This window comes from Orbicella faveolata, unplaced genomic scaffold (assembly GCF_042242905.1).
Source record: "Orbicella faveolata isolate gen_17 unplaced genomic scaffold, um_ofav_v1 contig_47, whole genome shotgun sequence".
Taxonomy (NCBI): Eukaryota; Metazoa; Cnidaria; class Anthozoa; order Scleractinia; family Merulinidae; genus Orbicella; species Orbicella faveolata.
The window spans coordinates 24,173,680-24,190,791 of record NW_028301577.1 but is presented as its reverse complement, the minus strand read 5'-3'; the positions used below and the strand labels follow the sequence as shown (position 1 = coordinate 24,190,791).

Below are 17,112 nucleotides of genomic sequence, written 5' to 3'. Positions count from 1 at the left end.
CGTGTTGACAGCTGAACCGGTTTTCGCAACAATAGGGTTTACTTAAATTTGCATAACTTTCTTAACTGAGGGAGGCAAGCGGTAGCAAAATATTTTGCGTGAAACAACAGTAAAACCCATCTGAAGAGAAATAAAACAGATAACCGAGGCGTAGCCAGGCATTTCTTCCATTTAAGCCCAAATTGAACAGCGTAAGTCGTATATCAAATTTTGCCAACGTCCAAAAACAACAACAACAACAACAACAGTCAACTAAATTTTCGTGCGCAAAACCATTTCAAAGCTCTGCTTTGTTAATAACTTTTCAGCATTTTTTCATTTACAAGATTGTAAGTCGTTATTTTGTTTTTCAAAATAAAACATTGATATAGCGGTGATTCGCTATTGAATAGTAAGAAAAAGAAAATGTGGCCTTTCGGCTACTAAAAAGATTATTCATAGAAATTCTTCTTGAGCCCGTGCTTAATGGCTTTAAGGCTAGCTACGCCCCTGGATAGATTGTTGTCTTAAGTGAGAAGTGAGAAGAATCAAGCCAAGTCGCAACCATTTGGCTTATCTATGACCGTTAAACAAAGAACTCTACTTACCATCTTGATGTAGGATTATTATTAAACGAGCAGTCAAATACGGTTGTGCTAAATTTGCGTTAGAGTCTTCACTCGTAAGGCGGCCCTTTATGAGAACATTTTCATGGCAACCGCGTGTTGACAGCTGAACCGGTTTTCGCAACAATAGGGTTTACTTAAATTTGCATAACAGTCTCACAACAACAACAGTCAACTAAATTTTCGTGCGCAAAACTATTTCAAAGCTCTGCTTTGTTAATAACTTTTCAGCATTTTTTCATTTACAAGATTGAAAGTCGGATCGTTTTGTCTCTTAGCAACCACATGAGATGTTGGCAGCGAAACGCATTACCTTTATTAGTTTGCATCTTTTAATATACAAATGTTTCTCAGCTTCTGTCATTGTTATTGTTAATTAGGTACCTATCTTAAATTTAAAAAATTTAGTTGTTACTTTTATTCTAAACGGTCACTTCTAAAGATGTATGTCGAAACATACGAAACGTCAAGTAAAATGATTTTTTTTTTCCAACATGCATTTTATTGTCATGCCTGTCACTGCAGTTTGTGTGTTATTTCTTATAAAGCAACGATGGTCAAAGAAATAGAATATTCATTATACAAGGAGTTTCTTTTAGTTCATTACTAGTTCGGACAACAAGTTATCCTTCTCTGGATTTGTCGAATTGCAGGCACGCAATTGCTTGCGAAAATTACCTCGCGCGAGTGTTGTTACAACCACACTGCAATCAATTCGAAGTCAACATTACCAGTACATTCGCATCTCCTACGGGCAAACTCTATAAAGGAAGGTCTGGATGGAGTTTACTGACAACCGACAAATGACGAAAAAATAACTGACAACTGACAAATGTCCGAAAATTAAACTGACAACTTACAAAAGGCTCTATCCATTGTTACTCGTTTGAAATTAACCAAAAATAACTTTTTTCGGTGGGAATATTATTATTTTAACCTTGGTAGTTTAATTTGTATAACCCTTCATAACTTTTATTATCCAGCTGCAGTGAATACCGTCCAAATAACAGTACAAATATACAGCGATATTGTACAGTTATTTGTACAGTAGAAAACCTGTTTGCCGTACAGGTCGGCGCGCGCACGCAAAACTGTCACACTCTCCCCCTTTCACTGATAAATTTATCGACTACAGCAGTTGGATAATAAATCTCTTATTAGATGTTTTGGTGTGATGTATCGCTTTATATTTGCACTCGTTGTTCGTATTTTGACTTACCCTAAGGGCTCGTCAAAATACGGCACAACTCGTAGAAATATACAGCGATACTACACACCAAAACATCTAATAAGATATGTAGTCGGTTTCTCGCAAGATGGTTGAGCGCGCACTTACTGACCTTACTCGTCGCCAGTCGTCTTCATACACGTGGTGAGTGAGGGGAGATGGGAAGGGAAGAAGGGGAGAAAACGACGTCTAACTCTCTCGCTTTCTCCTTAGGGACCGTTCATTTTTTATAAGGTAGGGGGGGCTGGTGGGATTTGGGGGGGGGCCATGCAAAAAAAAATGGCTTTCGAGGGGGGGCCATCCCAAAAAAATAAGGGAAAAAGGGGGGGTCACGTGAAATATTTTAGTAAAACTTTAAAATGGAATAATGTTTGAATATCAAAAAAATTGCTACAGAATAAACATAGAAGGCAGGATACAAATTTATTACAAACTTTCCTACTGCTTTAAAAAAATGTTTGGCGACAAAAAGCATTTGTAGCTACTGAAAAGAAGTATTTAACACTGTTATTTTCGAATGCAACTTTCACTGGCACTCATCTCCATCTTCGCTGTCGTCGAGTTCTTCGTCGCCGCTTGTGCTGCTATGGGAGTCTCTTTCACCAATGCTACAAGAAGCAGCAATGCTTTCCGTCAGAGTGTACTCTTCAGGGTACATGAAGGTGTAAACATAATCTCTGACTTCCTGCTCAAGATTGGTGGTGATTCTGCTTCTTGCAGCATTGGTAAAATAATTCCCTTCCAAGAGCTGTGCGATGTATGGCCCATCTCTTCTAAATAAGATGTCAAACTGCCTGGATCGTTCAGCTGTAAACCTTTTCTTAAATGACTCGTCGCTTTCGCCATTATTGCGCATTTTGGAATGAGCCTCTTTCATGATGCTCATGTAGTAATGCGCCCTTTTCCCGATTGGATTAACAATATAGCCAAGGCTTGTTTTCCGGAGACCCTGAGGTATGGTTGTATCATCAGCAGAGGAGGAACTAGTGACCTACCAGAAAAGGAAAGACGACTTTTTATTTATTATATTGAACTGATATTATCGAATGATCATGGTTCGTGTAACCATTTAATGTTGTATTCGTGTAGTGAAATGTAGACCTAAGTCAAACGATATATTAAAAGACACATACTATTTTAAAAATGTTCAAACAGTTTTAGGTGCTATCTTTACAATAGGAAAATACAGAAGTTTCTCATTATAAAAGTGAAGCATACATGCGTTTTTAATGTCCAGAAAATTATTGGAACACTGACAAGAAATTAACACTTACCGGCTCATCTTCTTGTACTTCAACAGCTTTCTGTTTTACCTGCACAGGGCAACATTTATACATGCCTATCACTAGAGTAGAGGTAAAAACCTTCCAAATAAAGACATCTGTAAATTAAATGTAAGAATGTGTTTCACACAACACATCAACAGATTTCCAGTTTTTTCACAACACTTCGTACTTGGTTCAGTATCACAATGCAGGAGCAAGGAAAGACTCTGTTCCAGGTCACTGTTACTTCCGTAAGATTGAGAAGTTTATGAATGAGCACTACGAGGAGGGGGAGAACAACAGGGAGTTCAGGAGAAATTTGTTCTTTTCGTTGTGAATGGACTGGACCACCCATAGAAAGATACCCTAAACCAGTTCCTGACCATTCCTGCCTACCGGAATACCCCTACCTCTCCTACCAGAAGACCCCAAAAGAAGGGTGTGATCCAGATGACTGGCAGCCAAGGGTCCAAGCGAAGAAAGAGCATGGAAGTTGCAGGCTGGTTTTATCTGACCCAGAGAGCGTTGCTCTATTTGCAGATAAGTTTATTGTCAAATCAAAGTTTGTGATGGATTATCTTCAGCATCTTGAAGTGCTGGAATTTAAAAGGAAAAAGAGAGCAGAAGAAAAGGCAAAGTTAAGTAGGGACGCAAAAGATAAATCATATGAGGATTATCCTTGGACTGAGTTGTGCGAAGATCTAACCAAGCTTAAAAAGCTACGTGTTCCAGAACTAAACAAGTACTTGAACCACCACGGGCTGAAGCAGCATTTGAAAAGCAGCAAGAGTGAGAAAGTAAAGGCAATTGTAAGACATTCATGTTTGCAGCAGAAGAGTCCTCTCAGAGCTGGCCAGCCAACACTGAGAAATGCAAAAATGACAACAGGGCAAGTGCTGACAGCAGTGAAACGGATGAAAGTGACAATGATGAGTATGACGGTGATGCCATTGACTCTGGGGGAGAAGATGACTCAAGTGATGTCATTCTTGCATTCATCAATTCGGATGAGAAAGATGCCAATGAGAGGCCAAATGCCACACGCTCAGGGCGAGCCATAACTAGGAGATCCGAAATTGACTTCTCTTTCCTTTGATTTGTTTTTTAAACAACAGCTCTCTGTAGTAGAGGGATTGTCAATATTGTCTTCATAGTGAGCACAATAACGTGAAGTAGGGAGATAATAGAGAAATATTAAAAAAGTTGAAATCTAAGTATTGTTTGTTCAATTTTTTTTTGTGGGGGGGGGTCATCCCAAAAAATGACCGCTATAAGGGGGGGCCATGTGAAAAAATTGGTAAGCTGAGGGGGGGTCATGCGATTTTTAAATGGTGCTTCCCAAATCCCACCAGCCCCCCCTCCCTCATAAAAAATGAACGATCCCTTACCCATCTCACCTTGCGCTCCCACCTCGCCCCGTTCCGCACGCGCTTTATGAGACAGTGAAAAGACGACTGAGGACGAGGCAAGAGCGCGCATGCGAAACAAAAACCCCGGAAGATTAAATTAGCGAAAACGCAAAGGGGTAGGGTGGAAAAAGGAAAAAATCTTAGGGTTAGGGTTTAGGGTTAGGAATTTGCATTTAATTATGTTATCAGTCGAAGCGTCACTATAAACGGCCACCTCTCAACAACGGCAAACCTCGCTACAACGGCCACTTTGTTTGGTCCTTACTCGATTCTCTTATTTTAACCTCTATACAACGGCAACCGCAACGAGCATTAAAACCCGTTACAACTGCCTATTAAAAAAAAACCTTCTCCTACCTGTCCGACTGACAAGTAGTGTATTCAGAGCCCCTGTAAAGGGTCACAAACGTGATTCGTACCGCGCACAACATGGTATATTGACCGAATATTCACCAGCTAAAACTGGGGAATATCCGAGAATATCCCCCAATTTTCAAAACTTCGCGCGTTGCGAAAAAGATTTGAAGAGTAATAAACACAATAGCTCCCATTTGGGGAGAAAATATGCTCGGATATTTGTCCTTGGACATTATCTGTTCCTCAAAGCTCACAGTTCTCCTCGAGCTACGCTCTCGGAAAACTGTTCGCTTCTCGGAACAGATAATGTCCGCGGACAAATATCCTAGCATATTTTCGCGCAAAATGGAGGCTATTGTTTATTTATACCATGCTTTACAAATATGGAAAGCGTTCGCGTAGTTTTATGTGGCGTTTTTACTTTCATTTTATTTCATTTTTCTATATTTCGGGGGTATTTTTAATGACTGAAAATGGCTCCTGCTGAAAGCATTATTTTACTCGCGCTTGTTGATATGAGACGATTATAACCAATCCAACGCTACACGCCTCATTGAAAAATGAAAAACTATATTTGTACTTACTTATCGCTAGAGTTCTGATCAGGAGTGTTTCAAACCATTCCAGTGCGTTCCTGGTCTTAGTACGTGTTTATTAAAAATACATTTAGGCGCACTTAACCACAATTTTCTTGCATCTGAGCCGTGGGATTGGTTGCGAAATTGAATTCTTCATTTAAAGTTATTTCTTCTCCCGCCTAACTTCAACCCGTATATATGGGGGAATTCTTGTTTACAATATTTGCCTCATTAGCATAAGCAATTCAGTTTCTGATGGAGCTACAAGTAAATCAGTTCTCAATATTAAAAGGTCATAGTGCGATGAAGTCTGCCAATTAATTTGAGCTTGATGTATTGAATACTTTTTGTACAACACAGATTTAAAAACTCAAAATTTGACAAAGAATGTATGAACTCATGAACGCTTTTGCCACCAAGAAATTTTGCAGTTTTTGAAAGACAATATCTCCTTGAATATTACACCCAAAGAGCTAAACATTTCACCATGTGTTAAGTTTCTTGAGCTCTTTAGCTGCCTGGAGTCAATTCATATCTAACATGTTTCCTTCTGTAGGCAAAGCCGTATGCAAATGAGCAAAATTGTAAACAATGACGTCAGCATGAATTCTCCTATAAAGATCCCATCTGTCAAGAGAGCGAGAACAATCAGCATCAATTCACCCAAGGTGGAACCAAGATGTACTTCTGCAATAATTTTCAGTTTTCGAGTTAAAGAAGTTAAACTGGCACTTTTCTATACGAGCAGTTCAAACTCTTTCCCATTATTCGATCGGTTCACCGCAGGAGTCCCTGGTTCACCGTCAGTGGTCCCAGCCAAACACTGATTCTGCCGACTGCTGATCTCAGGGGCACTCCCTCAGGACAGGAGTACAGTGCTCGTTGGAAATTTTGAAAAGAACCGATAAGAGGTACCAAGATTTGCGGGAGTGGTTTGAAATTTTTTTCATCCCTAAGAAGTACCAATTCTGAAACAAAATTAAAATTCAGTTGATTTTCCAGTATCTCCGTTCATATTTTTTCAGCTCAATACCCAAAAAGGTATCGCAAAAGCTCCCACTGTGGACCTTTTGAGGCTGAGCACCCTAAGAGCTACGAAAACCGCTTTTTTTTAACCCCTAAAAGGTACGACGAACACCCCCGTTCTTTTTATATGGGAGTTCCCTCCCAGCTGCTGATACTACATGTGGTTTTTGGCTCAGATTCTTTATTCATTGGTTTATCGCAGTGTTCTTATTGGATGAAATTATTTCTGATCCCCGGAGCCCAAAGTTAACAAAACGATGGAATACACAGTATCCGTTTCAAATCCTTTATTTATTCCATGTTTCACGGTATATCTGGAATTAAAGACTCGACAAACAAATGAACTTTACTTATTAGAGTTTCTAATATTCCTCTCCTTCTTCCTCCTCGTCGCCTTCCGCTGCAGCAGAATCCACGCCAACTTCCTCGTAATCCTTCTCCAACGCTGCCAAATCTTCACGAGCCTCAGAGAACTCTCCTTCCTCCATACCCTCACCCACATACCAGTGGACAAAAGCACGCTTCGCGTACATCAGATCAAACTTGTGATCCAAACGGGCCCAGGCCTCAGCAATAGCTGTGGTGTTACTCAACATACACACAGCACGCTGAACCTTGGCCAGGTCACCGCCAGGAACAACCGTAGGAGGCTGGTAGTTGATTCCAACCTAAAAAACGCAATCATTAAATTTGTCAATTTAAATTGTTCACACCACAGCTGAACACTACCCTGTACCGTTCAGAAAGATTATGCAGATATTCATTTTCATACCAAATGATCGTGAAATAAACCATGACTGACGCCTGAACAACAAGGAACTTCGGGGAAACTGATGGGAACATGATCAGGGCTGATTTTACTCCACACAAATTTTGATACCAACCTTGAAGCCAGTTGGACACCAGTCCACAAACTGAATGGTTCGCTTGGTCTTGATTGTTGCAATAGCTGCATTCACATCCTTGGGTACCACATCACCACGGAACAGCAAACAACAGGCCATGTATTTGCCGTGACGTGGGTCACATTTAACCATCTGATTGGCTGGCTCAAAACACATGTTTGTAATCTCTGCGACAGTCAACTGCTCGTGGTAAGCTTTCTCAGCAGAGATGACAGGAGCATAGGTGGCCAGAGGGAAGTGAATACGTGGGTATGGTACCAAGTTGGTCTGTTGATTACAGGAATGATAAATTTTTCACGTTTTTTCGGTATTTAAAGTAAAACTTTTCTCACTGTCGCCTTATTTATTATCGCTCATGTTCTGAGTAAGACGCGTAATGGTTATTATTAAAAGCTGGATCATTAGATAATGCAGTTCGAGAGTTTTCATTGGCTTAGCCATGTTATGAGCCATTATACCATGCTCTACAAATATGGTAAGCAAATATGATGATTTTTTTAGCGGGCTTTCATTTTTATTTAGGAGTTTCTATAATTTGGGGTTGTTTTAAATGAATTATTCCACTCCCGCTTGTTGAATATGAGATGATCATAGCCAACTTGGTGCTACGCTACTCGATGGCCATCTACCATCTCATATCCAACGTGCGTTCGTGGAGTAATTGTGAATTATCCACTGATGATCAACCACTGACTGGTATCCGGCTTTGAGTCGTATTTGCTTTTAGGCATTCCCCCGAAAAATGCCGCTATTACGCTTAGAACTTTTCTGTAATCAGACAACATCTAACACATACCATAGGAGCAGACAAATCACTAAGCTGGGCTTGTAGATAGAGACACCCGTATTTCTAATTAGAACCTTTAGTCTATATTTAACACTTTATTGAGGATGCTGAACTCACCAAGAACTAGCAATTCCTCAGAATAGTCCTCTCTCTAAGACTAAAACCATTTATTAAAATAATAACTTACATGATAAACTTTTGAAAAAATTTGATGTATATCAACAAAGAAAAAATCGACCTCACTAAATATTATTTATAGGTCAAGGGAATTCCACTCATATCACGCAAGTACGTTATACTCGCCGACCAAATGGTTCCCTACCTGAAACTCAGTCAAGTCAACATTCAGAGCACCATCAAAACGGAGCGAAGCTGTGATGGAGGACACAATCTGACCAATCAGTCTGTTCAGGTTGGTGTAAGTTGGCCTCTCAATGTCCAGGTTACGACGGCAGATGTCATAGATGGCCTCATTGTCCACCATGAAGGCACAGTCAGAGTGTTCCAAGGTGGTGTGAGTGGTCAGAATGGAGTTGTAAGGCTCAACAACAGCCGTGGAGACCTGCGGCGCTGGGTAGATGGAAAATTCCAGTTTGGATTTCTTTCCATAGTCAACAGACAGACGCTCCATAAGCAGAGATGTGAATCCAGAGCCAGTACCTCCACCAAAGGAATGGAAGATGAGAAAACCTTGCAAACCGGTGCATTGATCAGCCTTAAATGCATACAAGAAAAAAAATAAGCCGCACGTTTTGCCAGAATAACAACCTGGAGCGTGTTTTCCCTGATCCCTACTTATATTTTTATTTCAATTAGCTACCGAGTTTCACTAATGGTTGAAACCAGTAATATTTTAAATTAAAAAATAGCCCAAGGAAAATACGCGTGCTGATTGGTTTAAAATCGTATTTCTATTAAACAATTAGATCATTCGCCCTCGATTTTGATTTAAACAATTTAATAGAGTTTTTCTGTCGAGGAACTATCGGCTGATAGTTGCCCCGCGCAAATTTGATGTTCTTAAACTTGAACAAATATTTGCCCTGGAAGCTTCGGGGCAAATATTTTAGTTTTAAGAACATAAAATTTTCAAGGTGCAACTGTCAGACCGATAGTTCCGAGACATAAACACTCTATTGTCTTTATTGTTTACCACTAAATTTTCTTCCGCGCTCTAGTTCAAAAATCATATTGAATTATTTTCAACTTTTTAGATGAAAGCCGTGAAAGCCAAATGTAAAATTTGAGAAAAAAAAAACGACAAAACCCCACAATACAATTTCAATTGCTTATTTTCTATAAGTCCGCTTGTTTACAGAAAAAAGTTTCACGGACGAGTACTATCCATCCGGGTATTTTCCTCGGACGGGCACTATGGGGTGATAATGTCTCTCCGCGGACGAACACTATCGCGTCACGTGATCAATTTAAACCAATAAGAATCGAAGAAAATTTAGTGGTGAACTATCACGCATAGAAATCCAGTTGTTTTAGTATAAATCTACTGGTCGTTCAAAACTTTATCTATATCCTCTTCACAGACAACTTGAAAACGCCAAGAAGCGGCCGTCAGTTGGTTAACAAGCGCGCACTGCTACGCTACTCACAATCTATAACAAAATAGATAGTGAGTAGCGTAGCCAATCAGCGAATGGCATTCATGATAGAACGCTAGTTTATTTAAACTAAAACTAGATAGAAACACGGTACACTTTTCCTATTTCTTAAACAATGATCTTTCTTCCCGCGCTTTCCACCGCGGGTAACACTCTTTTTCGAGTTCTGACTGGGTTAAATTCAAGTTTCAGATGACATGCGCACTTACCAACTTCCTCATTTTGTCCAAAACAAGATCAATCATTTCCTTCCCAACAGTGTAGTGCCCGCGAGCATAGTTGTTAGCGGCATCCTCTTTGCCGGTTATTAATTGTTCTGGGTGAAACAGCTGCCGGTATGTGCCAGTGCGAACTTCATCTGATGAAATCGAATATATTCCTTGTTAAGAAAAATTCTTCGAGTTTTACATTTTTTTTATTATAAATAAAAACCTGAAAAATGTCGAATGTTAATTTCAAGACATATCAACAGAGCTAGCATGAATATTATTACGTTTTCGTTGAAGTCAATTCATTATTAATTTGATTGCCGGGAAATACTGAAGGACGAAAGGGAGGGAGCCAAGTCGACGGGCAACGCCAAACTTTGACAAGCCCTGAATGTTTTCATTCAAAGATTTAAAATAAGTGATTGCATAACAAAAAGGGAGTTGTACTAAGCAGTTCTCACCGACAACTGTTGGTTCTAAATCAACGAACACAGCGCGAGGAACGTGTTTTCCTGCTCCAGTCTCGCTGAAAAACGTGTTGAAGGAATCGTCTCCTCCGCCGATAGTTTTGTCGCTCGGCATTTGGCCATCAGGCTGAATTCCATGCTCCAGGCAGTACAACTCCCAACAAGCGTTTCCAATCTGAACTCCGGCTTGGCCAACGTGGACTGAAATACACTCACGCTGAAAAAAAAAAATAGCGGTAACTTCAAAAAAGAAAATTTCGGCGTTTGCAATAATCTGAAGCAGAGACTTCGATGTAATTTTGAATAAATTTCGTATCAACGGGCTTGAATGATCAAAAACGCTTTGAAATATTGCCAAACCGGTTGGAAAAATATTCAGAAAAAAGACTTACCATTTTCCAATTACTTTAACTTTGTTTCGCAAAACTGAGGGTCGGAGTTTACGGGAAAGGTCCAAGCTTCGAAATAGCAGCAACGTCTTTCGAAGAACAGGGAGGGGAATGAACACAATCAACCAGGCGAGACGATTATGTTGCTTCCACACGGCAGGTGTCACAAGCTTAATGGTTGTACTTTATGATGATAGAAAAATTAACATAATTTAAGAAAGATTGAAAAGATAATCAGTTGGATACTACACATGTTGCCATAGATTACATTTGTTTTGGATCATTTCATTGGCTTGGGTCAAACCTCATGTTGATTGTAGCGCTGTCAATACGATGTGTGTTTCCATTAAATAACCATACTATTTTATGTTCATGAAAATTTCATTGTGCGTTCCCCGATCTGTTTTGACAATTTTATTGAAATGGAGACAGTCTTGTTACTTTCAATTAAATCTAAGATGGAAAACAGACGAAAATCTTTATCTTAAAAATTTTATCCATGAAGCTTGAGCGATGGATCTTTTAACAGTGTTTTTAGGAAATGTTATTCCTTTGAAAAATTACATTCAGTGTCAGCCCTACACATGTTTAAATATGAAAGGAAAGAGGAAAGAAAATATTATTGATATTCCAGCTTTGGTTTCTGTACCGGAAAAACAAGTCAAAACTCACAGATCTTTTATATTCAGGATCGGAGTCGCGCCAATCTCGTGATTTATTTTCGGCGCAAAGTCGGATCTAGGCTAAAAGAGCTTTGTCATAAAATGCATTATCACAATTTATTTTAGAAATTCAGTTTCATTCTGCCTCATTCGAATGATTGATAGCAGGAAGAAAACTTGCTTGCAATAAATTTTGATTTAAGAAGCAGCACGAGACTTCTCTTTGAAACAGTTAATTTGCGCATAAATCTGATGCAGGGCCCTCACTACAGGCTACTTCGGTCATACGTACTCCGGGCTCGTCCTCTGAGCCCCCTGTTTTCGGTCATCGGTGGACCAGAAAATCTTGGTTCAACGTTTGATTGTGTACATGCTTTCAAGTTCCATAAGGGTACAGTTTTTGAAAATGCGTAGAAAGAGCAACAGCTGTGATTAATGCTGAACTAACAGAGGTCTCGATTTTTGGTTCAAGCCAAGAGGGGAACGCGAGACGCGCCCTCAATGCAGACGTAGATTGAGTGTTTTCTTGAGAGGCTGAACAGAATCGCGTTCTTTTCCTTTATAAATTGTTCATCCTAAAATCTCTCACCCATATTCCTTTTTTTGTTTCATTTAGTTTCGTGACATATACCATTGAACTCAACGAAAAAGACTCGAAGACTCAAAGAAAAGGCAAGAAGCGTAAAGGGCATACCTTTAAAAAGTCAAAAGCTAAAAGAAAAACCTTGATATATGGTTCACCTCCTGGGTTCACGTTTGAACCCAGTTCGTTAAAAATCTGGTTTGCATTTTGAAAAAAGTCCCTTAAAGCTTGTGATCATTTGCTCTCCTTTCAAAATTTACTTATAACGTTATCTAAGTTTTCCAGGAACTTTTTATGTACGACTTCGTGCCTGGGTTATACAGTTTCATCAGCAGTTGGAAATTGTAGAAAAAAGGTCCCCGCAATGGAGCCCCTTTAAATGATCATTTAACATTGCAAAGTACTGAAAAATTGTTATGGCACCCTTAAAAAATGCTCGAGGTGACCTCTGATGAACTAGCATTCCATCCAGGGAGAGAGCACTACTTTCAGTCAATTCATGTTATGGTGGAACCGCAATTAAACGACAACACTTACGAGTATCTTACAACCAAGCTCCACAACATGTTAAGAGGAACAAAAGTGACAGAACAGGACAATGAGGATATTTCATTCAAATAGTCGCATAACTGATAAAATACACCAGCATTTCCTAATATTCGCTCAAAACCCAAGATCAGCCACGGGCTGCCATTTTAGACCGAGGGTTTTAATGTCGAAAACATCATTTAAGAACAAGGTCAGATGGTCGTTGTCATCGTTAGGGTACCCGGAGCTTTTCAGATTCTGCTAAATTTCATACAATCGCTGGTGGTTTTCAAAATTATACTTTGTGTTATATATTTTCAACAAAAAAATTAGCGAAAGTAATAAACGACGTTTCGACATCGTCGGATGTCATTGTCAAGTAAATGTGTAGGTTAGTTTTTGCATTATATATAGATCTACAATTATGCGAATAAGTTAATATAATCAAAAATTTCCAGAAGGCGCCGTTTCAAGAACAAATAGGCTGAATTTTCTAAGTTCAATTTCTCGTTTAATCCCTGTAGAGTAGGTAATTAATATTCTTCTTCTTCGTCCTCCTCGCCATCTGCATCAGCAGAATCAACACCAACTTCCTCGTAATCCTTCTCCAACGCTGCCAAATCTTCACGAGCCTCAGAGAACTCTCCTTCCTCCATACCCTCACCCACATACCAGTGGACAAAAGCACGCTTGGCGTACATCAGATCAAACTTGTGATCTAGTCGGGCCCAGGCCTCAGCAATGGCTGTGGTGTTACTCAACATACACACAGCACGCTGAACTTTGGCCAAGTCACCGCCAGGAACAACAGTGGGAGGCTGGTAGTTAATTCCGACCTAAAAAAAATAAATGCAGCATAATAAATTTTTGGTAGCCTTTTTGATGTCAAAGATGAATACAAATTTAGAACATTCAAAACATTTTTTCGTTTGTAATTTTTTCTCATTCTGCCGGTGCAAATGTGACGTGCTTCTCGCATAACGCTGGAAACAATTTTATTCTGAGCATCGCGAAATGTGACTGAGTGTATGATGGCATAGCTCCCTTCAACGGAAGACCAACCTTAAAGCCAGTTGGGCACCAGTCCACAAACTGAATGGTCCTCTTGGTCTTGATTGTTGCAATAGCTGCATTCACATCCTTGGGCACCACATCACCACGGAACAGCAAACAACAGGCCATGTATTTGCCGTGACGTGGGTCACATTTAACCATCTGATTGGCTGGCTCAAAGCAAGCATTGGTTATTTCAGAAACACTCAACTGCTCGTGGTAAGCTTTCTCGGCAGAGATAACAGGAGCATAGGTGGCCAGAGGGAAGTGAATACGTGGGTATGGCACCAAGTTGGTCTGCATTCAAGGTATAACAAAGATAATTGCAAAACCTCAGTGAAACCAAAAAGCAACTCAAGCAGCATTTGAATACATTCCGATGGACATAGGTGCTTTGAAACTGAAGGAAATTAATAATACATATAGAAGCACTACATATTGTTATCAGTACTTAACGTACCTGAAACTCAGTCAAATCCACATTCAAGGCGCCATCAAAACGGAGCGAAGCTGTGATGGAGGACACAATCTGACCAATCAGTCTGTTCAGGTTGGTGTAAGTTGGCCTCTCAATGTCCAAGTTACGACGGCAGATGTCATAGATGGCCTCATTGTCCACCATGAAGGCACAGTCAGAGTGTTCCAAGGTGGTGTGAGTTGTCAGAATGGAGTTGTAAGGCTCAACAACAGCCGTTGCAATTTGTGGCGCTGGGTAGATTGAAAATTCCAGCTTGGATTTCTTTCCATAGTCGACAGACAGACGCTCCATAAGCAGAGATGTGAATCCAGAGCCAGTACCACCACCAAAGGAATGGAAGATGAGAAAACCTTGCAATCCAGTACACTGGTCAGCCTTTGAAAAATGAACCAAAGCAATTTTTTTACAATATTTCTGCTCATGAAGGAACAGTGGTCCTATTAAAAACCTTTAATGGCAAGACACTCACCAGTTTTCTTATTTTATCGAGGACTTGGTCGATAATACTTTTTCCGACGGTGTAGTGCCCGCGAGCATAGTTGTTAGCGGCATCTTCTTTGCCAGTCATCAACTGGTCTGGATGAAACAGCTGTCTGTATGTCCCACAACGAACTTCGTCTGAAAAAAAATTAAAAATCAGTTAGTTTATAATGCCATTATAAACGAGCACTCGGATTTATCATTTTTATTATATCGGCGAACCCCAGATCCAAATATTGTGACGAAATGGTGATGTTTCGAGCGATGTTCATGTCATTTAAGTTATGTTTGCAACTTCAATGCCTCGTTCTAATCAATGTGCTAAAACCGAAAAAGATACATATTGATCATTCGCATATATATTGTACAAAGTGAAAAACGTTGAGGAATTTTTTACTCGTAAAGCCTTTAACGGGCTGAGTGACGTGGTAGCCGCTGAGTTCTATACTATATGAACTAATATTAACAAGGAAGTGTCATTTTGTGGGTTGGAACCGATCTTCAAAGTGAAGATAATGTCAATAAAGTTTTTTTTTTAATTTATAAGGGTAAAAACATCACTGAACAGTTAATCGCCTTGAAAGCTGAGAAGCGACGTGACAGCCAGTTTCAAAACGAATACTCTTTATGACAAGAAAATTCATCAGCCTAATAAAACGAGCAAGGAACCTTACCATACCAAGAACGGTTTTTTTTTGTTTATAATTCAGTAGTGCCGGAATCTGTTTGTCCACTCACCGACAACTGTTGGCTCTAAATCAACGAACACGGCGCGAGGAACGTGTTTTCCTGCTCCAGTCTCGCTGAAAAACGTGTTAAAGGAATCGTCTCCTCCGCCGATAGTCTTGTCGCTCGGCATTTGGCCATCAGGCTGAATTCCATGCTCCAGGCAGTACAACTCCCAACAAGCGTTGCCGATCTGAACTCCGGCTTGGCCAACGTGGACTGAAATACATTCACGCTTTATTCGGTGTAAAAAGTAAAAAGCGAAATAAGGTTAGAGCATGGGACTATGGACTGCAAATAGGTCGTTCCACCAGACTTTTGAGTAGTTTTTATAGAGCAAGGTTTTTGATACTAAATCTGTAAATCCCAAGTAAGATCGAGAAACATTCATTATGGCGGAATTCTATAACATTTTCCGCTTTAACTTCAAGGATACGACTTCCTTTAAAAAGCATATTTCAACTTAAGATTTGTTTCGAACTCTTACCATTCTTAAAAACAGTTATGCTTCGAAAATGTTCCTGAAATCCGGAAATTTGAAAAAATTCCTCTATCGAAAAAGTAGTAACGTCGCCTCTCGAGTGAGGATTGAAATAATAGCGTTTGCTTGTTTCATTTGATTTTGTTTAAAAACTACGGGAAACTACGGGTTAAAACTGGTGCGGTAAGCTTGAAACATAAACTTTAGCAGGTTTGGGCAAGTGTTGCCGCGAACTTGTCTCCACGCTGTGGCATCGCCGTCGTCGTGCAATGAATTTTGGGAAAAAGACAGCGGTACTGACTGGGCGTGACTGGGCTGATTCTCAGACAGTCTGCGGAGGGACTGAGAGCCAGAGACTTCAGACCCACTGAGAAGTTGCTAAGCACCTGTTCTCTGCGCCCTACTTACTTACTTTGGCCCTTTACTCCTCCCGGAGCATAGGCCACCAATAACAACTCTCCAGTCTCCTCTGTCCTGAGCTATCCTTTCAAGTTGTTTCCATGTGTGTCCAGTCCTTTTAATATCCTTTTCAAGCTCTCGCCGCCAGGTGTTCTCTGTGCCCTAATAGGAGTATATTCTTGAGTGCTCGGACTGTTTTCCTTGGAAAAGAACAATCTACGAGATCTTCAACTAACATGATTTCAGTGTCGTTCCCTAAGAACTGAAGTCTGCCAAAAAAAAAAAGGAAAAAAGAAAAAAACTGACAGTATATACGTAGATGCATACTGGGATTCCTCCTGTCTGTCGTATTTGGGTCCGGCCTGTTCTTTGTCGAACTATCACTGATCATCACCCGAGCGCTAGTATTTACATCGTTGTGATAGTTTCGGTGTTATAGCTAGCTTGTTACCGAATGGTAGTCAGTGGTTCGTCACGCACTGTAGGAAAGATTGCGTGACGAGCCCAAAGAGCGTCTGGGACTCTGCGTAGGAGGCAGGGAAAATCACCGAAGTAATCTCAGCTGTTTATTTTGCGGTGGTGATGTCCGATAAACTGGATAACGACGTCACTGAGGTGACTGAGTGACGCGCCATATTTCAAATTTGTAAACAGTCATTTTTGTGTAAACTCTTCGAGAGAAAAGGGCGTGCCAATTTAAATATAGTTTGCTTGGTGATGGGCTACTGTCACTACACTGTTCAATTTGTCTTGCTTTTTTATTGCTGCATTATAGTTGATTGGTTCCCCTGCCACGAAAGGATCCAGTGCAGTGCTTTTATTTTGTTGCGGTAGTCTGTACAAATTAATGCTTGAAGAAATCTTAGCCAGAAACATAGAAA

General features: G+C 40.1%; 3 protein-coding genes across 3 annotated transcripts; all 3 read right to left on the bottom strand.

Moving 5' to 3' along the window:
• Positions 1 to 2,239: 2,239 nt before the first annotated feature.
• On the bottom strand, positions 2,240 to 3,435 carry LOC149097709 (uncharacterized). Its single transcript, XM_089280439.1, has 2 exons — positions 3,108 to 3,435; positions 2,240 to 2,824 (listed from the first exon to the last, which is right to left on the bottom strand). Exons 1-2 carry the CDS (start codon positions 3,168 to 3,170, stop codon positions 2,360 to 2,362), a joined length of 528 nt encoding a protein of 175 aa, XP_089136565.1. The 5' UTR covers positions 3,171 to 3,435; the 3' UTR covers positions 2,240 to 2,359.
• A 3,305-nt stretch (positions 3,436 to 6,740) lies between these two features.
• On the bottom strand, positions 6,741 to 10,955 carry LOC149097708 (tubulin alpha-1A chain-like). Its single transcript, XM_089279364.1, has 6 exons — positions 10,845 to 10,955; positions 10,447 to 10,669; positions 9,986 to 10,134; positions 8,483 to 8,875; positions 7,353 to 7,640; positions 6,741 to 7,136 (listed from the first exon to the last, which is right to left on the bottom strand). The coding sequence occupies exons 1-6, from the start codon at positions 10,845 to 10,847 to the stop codon at positions 6,831 to 6,833; spliced, it is 1,362 nt and encodes a 453-aa protein (XP_089135490.1). The 5' UTR covers positions 10,848 to 10,955; the 3' UTR covers positions 6,741 to 6,830.
• A 1,719-nt stretch (positions 10,956 to 12,674) lies between these two features.
• Positions 12,675 to 15,607, bottom strand: LOC110061072 (tubulin alpha-1 chain-like). Its single transcript, XM_089279365.1, has 5 exons — positions 15,364 to 15,607; positions 14,615 to 14,763; positions 14,128 to 14,520; positions 13,677 to 13,964; positions 12,675 to 13,450 (listed from the first exon to the last, which is right to left on the bottom strand). The coding sequence occupies exons 1-5, from the start codon at positions 15,482 to 15,484 to the stop codon at positions 13,148 to 13,150; spliced, it is 1,254 nt and encodes a 417-aa protein (XP_089135491.1). The 5' UTR covers positions 15,485 to 15,607; the 3' UTR covers positions 12,675 to 13,147.
• Positions 15,608 to 17,112: the final 1,505 nt, after the last annotated feature.

Bases quoted from the DNA above. Each gene is read 5' to 3' on its own strand.
- LOC149097709 (XM_089280439.1), bottom strand. From the start codon at position 3,170: ATGTATAAATGTTGCCCTGTGCAGGTAAAACAGAAAGCTGTTGAAGTA. The intron at 2,825-3,107 runs GTAAGTGTTAAT...CTTTTCTGGTAG, and splicing joins AAGTACAAGAAGATGAGCCG to GTCACTAGTTCCTCCTCTGC.
- LOC110061072 (XM_089279365.1), bottom strand. From the start codon at position 15,484: ATGCCGAGCGACAAGACTATCGGCGGAGGAGACGATTCCTTTAACACG. The intron at 14,764-15,363 runs GTGAGTGGACAA...ATTTTTTTTCAG, and splicing joins TTTAGAGCCAACAGTTGTCG to ACGAAGTTCGTTGTGGGACA. The intron at 13,451-13,676 runs GTTGGTCTTCCG...TATTTTTTTTAG, and splicing joins GGTGCCCAACTGGCTTTAAG to GTCGGAATTAACTACCAGCC.
- LOC149097708 (XM_089279364.1), bottom strand. The intron at 10,135-10,446 runs GTGAGAACTGCT...CGATTTCATCAG, and splicing joins TTTAGAACCAACAGTTGTCG to ATGAAGTTCGCACTGGCACA. The intron at 8,876-9,985 runs GTAAGTGCGCAT...TATGCATTTAAG, and splicing joins TGGACAAAATGAGGAAGTTG to GCTGATCAATGCACCGGTTT.